At 33.9% G+C, this 9447-nt stretch overlaps 1 protein-coding gene across 1 annotated transcript; it reads left to right on the top strand.

The window, feature by feature from the left end:
* Window positions 1-6615: 6615 nt before the first annotated feature.
* On the top strand, window positions 6616-9047 carry LOC111911729 (uncharacterized protein At2g38710). Its single transcript, XM_023907508.2, has 5 exons — window positions 6616-7021; window positions 7192-7311; window positions 7925-8039; window positions 8127-8220; window positions 8719-9047. The coding sequence occupies exons 1-5, from the start codon at window positions 6918-6920 to the stop codon at window positions 8916-8918; spliced, it is 633 nt and encodes a 210-aa protein (XP_023763276.1). The 5' UTR covers window positions 6616-6917; the 3' UTR covers window positions 8919-9047.
* The last annotated feature ends 400 nt before the right edge of the window (window positions 9048-9447 follow it).

Raw genomic sequence — 9447 nt, 5'->3', positions numbered from 1 at the left:
ATCTTTATATTGATTCCATATACAAGAAACAAGAAACGTAATTTTAATACATATAATGTGTATAAAAAAATCTAGAAATTAACATAGTTCAAGAAATACCAACCTTCAAGAAAACATTCAACATTTAAAGCCTTGACAAGTAGTTGGCCATACATGAAGGTTTTCATTCGTGTCCACTAGTAACTTAATCTTCTCACAACGATCTAAGACCTATATGTTCATGTATCAACGTATACTTGACCTTGTAAACAATAATAAAAAAATTTACCTTTACTGATGAATTGTGTTAAATCTTAAAGAAATAATCTAGTTTGAAATTAATTGATTAACCAGTTATAAGCAATGAATTTGAACTTTAATAAGTTAAGAGCAATATCGTAATCACATGAACTAATTTTAAATGAGATATTCATTAAAATGACCATGTTGGGAGACCCAATATACATAGAACAACCATGTAAACTTCTTTTATTGAAAAACAACCATACAACTTGCGAATCCACGACCAAAAACTATATATTTCATAAGAGTTAGCTTGTTATGGTCTCGCAATGTTATATTTCGTAAATAATGTCTGCTGAAAAAGCCAGTGATATAAACAAATATGGTGATTTGACATATAACATAGATTGTATGGAAATAATTTGTTAAACCATCTTTGGTTTTATATATTTTACATCTTTTGCATTTCAAATGAATCGATATATATATATATATATATATATATATATATATATATATATATATATATATATATATATATATATATATATATATATATATATATATATATATATATATATATAAACACATTTTAGATATTTGTTGAAATTAGAGGATATACAGGTTGACGACAGCCTAAATTACATTGAGCGCCCAGTCGCAATCCTCGACAGGAAGTCGAAGGATTTGAGGAACAAAAAGGTGGAGCTAGTGAAGGTGCAATGGCAGCATCGCAAGGGTTCGGAGTGGACTTGGGAGCTGGTGGAAGAGATGATGGAGCATTACCCCGAGCTGTTTCAAGATCGAGCAACAGACTTCGAGGATGAAGTCTAAAATAAGTGGGGGAGATTTGTAGCACCTGGTTCTTGGTACGTAAATCTTAATTGAGTATTTTTCCATTTTTAGCCTTGGACTCGGCGAGTCATAGGTCCGACTCGCCGAGTAGAGACGGGACCCGGGACAAGTTTAAGTTGGCGACTCGGCGAGTCCATATCCTGTACTCAGCGAGTCACCGCTGTTGGATGAAACCCTAAGTTTCAGGGGTTTGTACCCTATTTAAACTCTCATTCCGCCCCAATCTCACCCCCATTCACCCTCAGAGCCCTATACCTCTTTCAAGCCTTGTTTCCTTGTGAGTTTGAAGTGTTTTTTGTGGTGTTCTTGAGGTTTTTAAGGAGAAAGAAGAGTGAATCAAGAAGAGGAGAAGGAGGTCAAGCATCTCTGTGTCATTCCAACGTTTCCCCTGAGGTATAGCTCGTTTCCCCTCTGTTTTTAAGCTTATTGTCCCTTATAGCTCCATTAAAGTCCTCTTTGAACCATTTCCAAGCTTGTGTATGTTTGAGGGTTTGTAATAAGCTGATTGACCTTTAGATCTAGGCATGGTTGAGCTCCAGGAGCTCAGATCTACTGTCTTTTGGAACCATATTGCATGAAAGCCCTAGATCTACCCCTTTTGGTGCATTTTGGACCTTAAAACCCTCATGGTTGTCTATTTACACGTAAAGTTGGAAACTTTACGTGTTAATCAAGCCCCAGGATCACGGATCTATGTATGGCATGAGCTGGATTCAAGCAGAATCGACCATATAGTAATTGCATGGTAACGACTCGGCGAGTCGTTCATCTGAATCGGCGAGTCGGTTCGCGAGTCTCCGAGTTTGTCCCCTTTTCGTAGTGTCGAGTGTGAGCAGTGAGTCACGGGGTGTGACTCAGTGAGTCGGAAGCTGAACTCATCCATGGAGGAACTCGGCGAGTCAATGCCCTGACTCGGCGAGTTCAAGGCAATCTCCTTAGATCAAGAACAGACTCGGCGAGTTGTTCATACAACTCGGCGAGTCGCAGCATAAGTGTTCTTCGGATGAAGATGAACTCGGCGAGCTATTCATACAACTCGGCGAGTCTTAGCATAAGTGTTCATCGGATGAAGATGAACTCGACGAGTTGTTCATACAACTCGGCGAGTAGGATGAAGGACTTGAACCTCAGTTTAGAAGAAGAACTCGTCGAATCAACGCCTAACTCGACGAGTAGGGACGGGATCCAGGACAATCGATTGGATAGGGACTCGGTGAGTTGGAGAGCCAACTCGGCGAGTCGGGTCAACTGAAAGTTGACTCTGAATTTGACTTATGACATGATTAGGGGTAAAATGGTCATTTTACCCAAAGGACAGTTAGCAGTGTTTGATTGAGTATTTTCGGAGCAGCAGCAGCAGTAGGTGATCAATTCCCACACAGACCAGCAGTTATTTCAAGGTGAGTTTCCTTTCCAGTAGGAGCGGGTCTAAGGCACCAAGTCCGACCCGTGTAGACGAGATGTTAGTACTGGAATGTGGGCCGAGCCCGTATCTCTGGGTTTAGTCAAGTATGATATATGTGCCAATATGATAGAGTTGCTTATACTTGTTGTCTGTGTGATACTTGTATATTATGGGTTAGCGGTTGAGTGTGGGCAGGGCCCGTATCTCTCCGAGAATGGAGTGTGGGCGAGGCCCGTATCTCCCGACTAGCGAAGTGTGGGCAGGGCCCGTATCTTCACAAGTGTGGGCGAGGCCCGTATCTCCCGGCTAGCGAAGTGTGGGCAGGGCCCGTATCTTCCCGAGTGTGGGCGAGGCCCGTAACTCCTAGCTGAACGTTGTTTGTTATATGCTTGCATGGTATGAGGTATTATGGGGGAACTCACTAAGCTTCGTGCTTACGGTTTTCAGTTATGGTTTCAGGTACCTCCTCAGCTAGGGGAAAGGAGCCGGCACGGTAGCAGCATGTCACACACTCTCTCGTTTCCGTAGTTATGAGTTTATTCTGGGATTGATACTCTGATATTTTGGTTGATCAAATGTTGTGGTTTTCAATTTGGTTTCAATGTGAAGTGGTTCAACTAAACAATGTTTTAATTGTTAATGTTGTCTATGTAATGTTTTATAAATGAAATTTTTGGATATGAAATTTTGGGTCGTTACATATATATATATATATATATATATATATATATATATATATATATATATATATATATATATATATATATATATATATATATATGAGTAAACGACACAAAAAACACTATTTTTACACAGAAATTTGATTTTGACACCGTGTTATTTTTTGTGTCAATTTTGACACCGTGTTTTCCAATTTGTTACAATTCTGACCACTTGACCGGTTAACCAGGTTACATGCTGACGTGGCATGATGACGTGTCAGTTTTGATGACGTGGAATACTGACATGATATGCTGACGTGTCAAAATTGATTTTTTTTTTCACAAAAAACACTAAGTTTTCACTTTTTTTCGATTTTGACACTAAGTTTAATTTTTTATTTCAATTTTGACACTATGTTTTTTTTGTTCCAATAGAGCACCATTTATCAAATTTTTTTCAATTTTGTCTATTTTCCATTTGAAACCGTATAAATATATTTTTTTATTACATTTTAAACCGTATAAACATATTTTTTTCGTTTGAAAACCACATTTTTATTTAAATACAAGATGTTTTTTTTTCTTACATTCAAAGCATTAGTTATATCATGAGAATCAAACTAACCATAAGCTTCTAATAAGATGTAAAAATTTGATGGGTTGCAAACTTAATATCCAAATTTTGATCAACTACATGCCTATAAACCTCCTAACACATTTTAAAGTTGCATATTAATATAAAATACAATTTTTATATAGCTAATACATATTTATACATAAAAATATGGTTTGAGTGTAAAAAAATGTATTTATAAAAAACTATGGTTTTTAAATGAAAAAAAAAACATATTTATACGGTTTAAATGTATTAAAAAAATATTTATACGGTTTCAAATAGAAAATTGTCAACATTGAACAAAATTGGAAAAAATGATGTTCGATTTGGAACAAAAAAACATAGTGTCAAAGTTGAAAGAAAAAATTAAACGTAGTGTCAAAATCGAAAAAAATGAAAACTTAATGTTTTTTGTGAGAAAAAAAATTCAATTTTGACACGTCAGCATATCATGTCAGCATGTCACGTCATCAAAACTGACACGTCATCATGCCACGTCAGCATGCAACCTGGTTAACCGGTCAAGTGGTCAGAATTGTAACAAATTTGAAAACACAGTATCAAAATTGACACAAAAAAAAAAAACACGGTGTCAAAATCGAATTTCTGTGTAAAAAGAGTGTTTTTTGTGTCATTTACTATATATATATATATATATATATATATATATATATATATATATATATATATATATATATATATATATATATATATATATATATATATATATATATATATATATATATATATATATATATATATATATATATATAAACGGAAAATCTACTCTTAAACTAGTTTCTAATATTGTTTGTTTATTATTGTTTTTAATTTAATTGTAGGGAATGGAAACAAACCGTTTAAAAAGCTCTCTAGCATTGGTTATTTTTTAGTGAATTCTTTCTATACATTTGTATCGTTGCATGAGAATTTTTTTTATAAGGATTAATCTACCTATAGTTGTAATGGAAATGCGCCTCAATGTTTATAATATAATGATTAAGGCACTAATATATGGATGCATTAAAATTATAAAGATATATGTAACAATATGTTCTAGTGGTATCGAGACATATTTTTGCACTGCTTCCTACGTGTAATATCCAAGCTTGAAGTTTTAATCCATAAGTGAATGTTAACCTTTTTCTAAAACTAAATTAAATTAAACACAATAATGAATTTTAAAAATTTCAAGTTAATTAATTTTAAATAACTGAATTAGAATTCAATTGCTCAGGTGAAAGTTGTATCGAGAAACATTAAGATTGAGAATTAGGAATTGTTGGTGATTTTATATCACTAATATTATTTAAGTGTAATGGGGTTAATTTGTTGATCAATGTCACTTTGACAATTATCGAACAAATTAGTATGGTGTGGAGTGCATATTTGTTTGATTTTGTCATTGTTGAAAGTATACTGTTATTTAGGGGCGAAACCCCTGAACTAAATTGGAAAGAAGAATCTGGTGCAGATTCGTCGTATATGTTGTTAAATATAGGCGAACGATTAAGAACGTTAATGTCGTTAAGAGATCCAAGAGAATCAAAAAATACATGTCAAATCCACAGATCAACTAAATTAAGCTACACTCATCATTTATGATCCACGACTCACTCAATTAGAGCACTAACTATCATGTGATGCCACCGCTTCAAGTATGATCGTTGGATGCCCATGATCACCTTGGGTAAATTGACCATGGTGTGAGGTAGTGCAATTTTCCCATGCCCAATGTAGACAATCTAAACTTCCTAACATTCCATGAAAGTCATGTACGCTAACATGATGAGATTGCAATTTCATGATGTCATCGCGCATAGGCTTACGTAAATATTTTGGATCATAAAACCAAATAATAGTTTTGCAAAAATAGTGTAGACTATCTCAGGCAGTCCTAACTAACATCCTAAAACTCTCGTCTAACGCATCAGGAGGGATGCCATATGCTAATTAACGAAATGCAGCTGTGTATTTTTGTAAAGGGGTGAAGTCGGGTATACCTCTAGCATCGAGCCGTTGCTCGAAAAAATCACACTCCCTCGTTAGATCTTCGACTATATGTTCGTACAATGGTTTGAACATTCTGAAGCGCCTTCTAAAGTAGTATCCTTGAAAAGTTGTATTTTCTTGAAAGTAGTCTTGTATCAAACGTTGGTTTGCATCTTCACGGTTTCTAAAATTAAACCTTTGAGTTCTCTGTTCAGCACTGTCGGATGCCCTACTGCATGCTGTTTCATACGTTTGTTCCGCAAATTTAGCAGCAACGACAAAAACATCAAACATAACATTAAATTCTTCAGAAGAATCGGACAAAGACATTTTTTGGTTTTTTTGAAAGGTAATGTAGTAGAAAGATTAAAAAAATGAAAGGTTGAGAGGTTTAAGTAGATGTTAAAGGTTAAAAGAAAAAAAAATTAAAAACCCAAATTATGACTGTTTGCAACGGTCAAAATGGGATGGCCAATCAAAATCAAGCAAGAACCGCTCCCTCCGAAAGCCGCATCGGAACCTCAGCCGCACCTGGACCGCACCCAGAGGGTGGTGTTTGTGCTTATGTGGCAAAGGGAGTACGACCTGCACCCACTCCACCTGATCTAGAGAAAAATACAAAAGGAGTTGCAAAAAGAATTATGTTTTTAAAAATCTCGAACTAAACAATTATTTTGGCTTTTTGTTAAAATGTTTAGACAATTTTTTCTTTCACTATATAATTTTTAGTTTATAATTTTTTTTTAACTAAATATTTCAAAGTGTAAGATATATTAACAATGATTATTGGAGGACTTAAATGCAATTCTCACAAAAAAGAAAAAAGAAGCCTTCCTGTTGCAATTACAAAAACATATACACCTACTTTCCTCATCTTCCCAATGATTCCCACCTTTTTAAAACAAAAAAAGAGAGTTTGATTGGGTTTCTTCCTCCTCAGGCGGTGTTGTTTCAGCGGATTTTAAGCGATTTCAAGCAACACCCGTTTGAGATTTATAGTTATACGAAACCCCTCTTTGAAGGATTCTTTCAACCGATTATATAAGTTGATACCTACATAATTTCATAATCGGAATTGGTGCGCGATTATACATCGTTCAAAACCCTAATCCCTCTTTCTATCATTGGGAATTTAATAAATAAATCAGAGGAAACACAGGAAAGAATGGTGTCGGCAAATAGGGAGATGGTCGTGTATTGCTTCGATACCCTGGTGGCGCATTACAATGGCGAAGAAGTCCCTCCTCCTGCTTTCGATGAGGGTCAACAGTATTACTCTCACTCTCTTTATATATATATCTATAATCAGTTGTGCTATTGCTACTTCTTTATGCTAAAGGGTGTTTGAATGTGTGTTTTCAAAGTGATTATTGCAACTTGAAAGGATCAAAATTGGATAATTGTGTGCAAATCATAATAAGGTTTGTTTGTGATTTCAGCCCATTGTTTGTGACATGGAAGAAAGTGGTGAATGGTTATGAACCTCGTTTACGTGGATGCATAGGGACTCTTGCACCTCGTGGCATAGTAAATGGTTTCAAGGATTATGCTTTAACAAGGTTAGTACTCTATTATGCACTTAAAATATCATAAATCAACAAATTTGTTTTTTATTTTGCAAAACACCATTAAAACCCAAAAAAGAAAGGGTCTGTGAAAAAGAAATTACTTGACTTTACTAGTTTATGACACTAACCCTACTATATACTATTTCCCATCTAAATTTTACTAGTTTCTGTCACCAAATGTTGAATTTACTAGTTTTCTTTAGGAAAAAATCGATAATTACATCACAAAGGTGCAAAAAACTGTGATGTATTTGAAAAAGAATCTTTATTAAAACTTCACAAGAATAAACAGTGCTCCTTTTGTCCCAAAAAAATGAACGCTTTCTAACTTGATTGCCTTAAATAATGCAAAGTCTTCTTTTTTCGAAATGTTCTTTTTCAAATTGACCTATTTGCTCATTAAGGTGTTGCTGTAATTTTTCTTGTTAATTACATTTTGGCATTCAAAACTGAAATTAAACAAGAATAGAAAATGTAGGGAGTACTGGGGTTATCGAATTGCTCAAGTTGCAGGAAATAGCAATGTAATTTACGTTTTTACTAATTTACTTCACTTATTTATTTATTTATATTTACTGAATATTTTTGTGTTTGTTTTTTCTAGTGCTTTGAGGGATCATCGATTCCCTCCCATACAAGCTAAAGAGTTGCCATTATTGCAATGTACAGTTTCAATTCTTGCTAATTATGAAAATGCTGCTAATTATCTCGATTGGGAGGTATGTTTTAATTTTTATATAAAAAAATTGTAAAAAAAAGTTACATTAAATGATTTAAAGTAAGTATCCATGTATGTTATTTTGCAGGTAGGAAAACATGGTATAATTATCGAGTTTACTGATCCAGATTATAACACAAAGCGAAGTGCCACATACCTACCTGAAGTGGCAGCTCAAGAAGGTTATATTTTGCCAATTTGGGTTTTTAAAGGGTTAAAATTGTAAAATTTATCTAACAAAGAAACAAGTCATATGGTTTAAAATATCACTCATAGCATACTCAAGTGTTTCATGATAAAATACCGGATCTTGACTATAGTTTTTCTACTCATATTTTTTATTTTAGAAAAGGGAAAATTACAAATTTGGTCTCTATACTTTACTCAAAACCGCAAGTTTTGTCCAATTTTATTTCTTTTAAGACTTGCATTTTGTTGTCAAAGGGACTAAATCTGAAACGAAATGCAAACTTAACGGCTTTGGGAAGATTTTAGAAATTGGGCCAAACTTGTGATTTTAAGTAAATTACAGGAACCAAATTTGTAATTTACTTAAAAAATGTTGGTGTATCAACCAAACCTAATCTTATATGTTTTGACTTGTTTCTTTAATCTGTATGATTTGTGTAATTAAACAATATAATTGATTGGTTTTTGGTGTTTTTTTTTTTGTTAATTAGGTTGGACAATAATTGAAGCAATTGATTCTTTGATGAAGAAAGCTGGTTACAATGGTGCGATTAATGACTCAGTGAGGAATCGTATTCGACTGACTCGTTATCAGAGCACGTTGTTCACTATGCACTACAGTGATTATGTTAACTATGTGAAAACGACAAGGGGTGTTGCACCCTCTGTTGTGGGCCTTAAAGCCCATTAAGCTCTTCATCACTTTAAAGTTTAAACTCAATTGGTTTCCATAATAAACTTATTTTGGTCCTTAGAACAAAAAGTATGTATTTATTTGTGTCCTTCAAGTTAATGTAATGATGTTACTTATTTATGTGAAGTTATCTGTTTTTTATATTTAAGGTTGAATTGGTATTTTGGTAATTAAGGAGACAACTGAGTACTGCTAAACTGACTACTTATTGAAATGAAAGATCGAACATTTAAGGCTATTGACTGAAAGATAGATTTCTTGAAAATAACACTTTATTAAGTCATGTCTTATGTGTCTTACGCAACCTAAGAGTTTGTTTGATCTTTATAATAAACAAATCTAAGTAATCCACTTACGCATTTTTCAAGTTGTGCTTTGTAAAACATGTAGAAAATATGGAGGATAACTGACTATGTTCAAATCCCGATACTATTAAGTCCTTGTGACTATAAAGGTTCATCTGTATAGTGACTTCTGAACAGCTAGCCCGATAGCAAATATGGTGGATAACTGATTGTATTCATTC

This window comes from Lactuca sativa, chromosome 9 (assembly GCF_002870075.4).
Source record: "Lactuca sativa cultivar Salinas chromosome 9, Lsat_Salinas_v11, whole genome shotgun sequence".
Classification (NCBI taxonomy): domain Eukaryota; kingdom Viridiplantae; phylum Streptophyta; class Magnoliopsida; order Asterales; family Asteraceae; genus Lactuca; species Lactuca sativa.
The sequence above is the reverse complement of the archived record's forward strand: the minus strand, read 5'-3'. Positions and strand labels throughout refer to the sequence as shown.

Coding starts and splice junctions, on each gene's coding strand:
- LOC111911729 (XM_023907508.2), top strand. CDS start 6,918: ATGGTGTCGGCAAATAGGGAGATGGTCGTGTATTGCTTCGATACCCTG. Junction 7,312..7,924: donor AAGGATTATGCTTTAACAAG/GTTAGTACTCTA, acceptor TGTTTTTTCTAG/TGCTTTGAGGGATCATCGAT. Junction 8,040..8,126: donor CTAATTATCTCGATTGGGAG/GTATGTTTTAAT, acceptor GTTATTTTGCAG/GTAGGAAAACATGGTATAAT.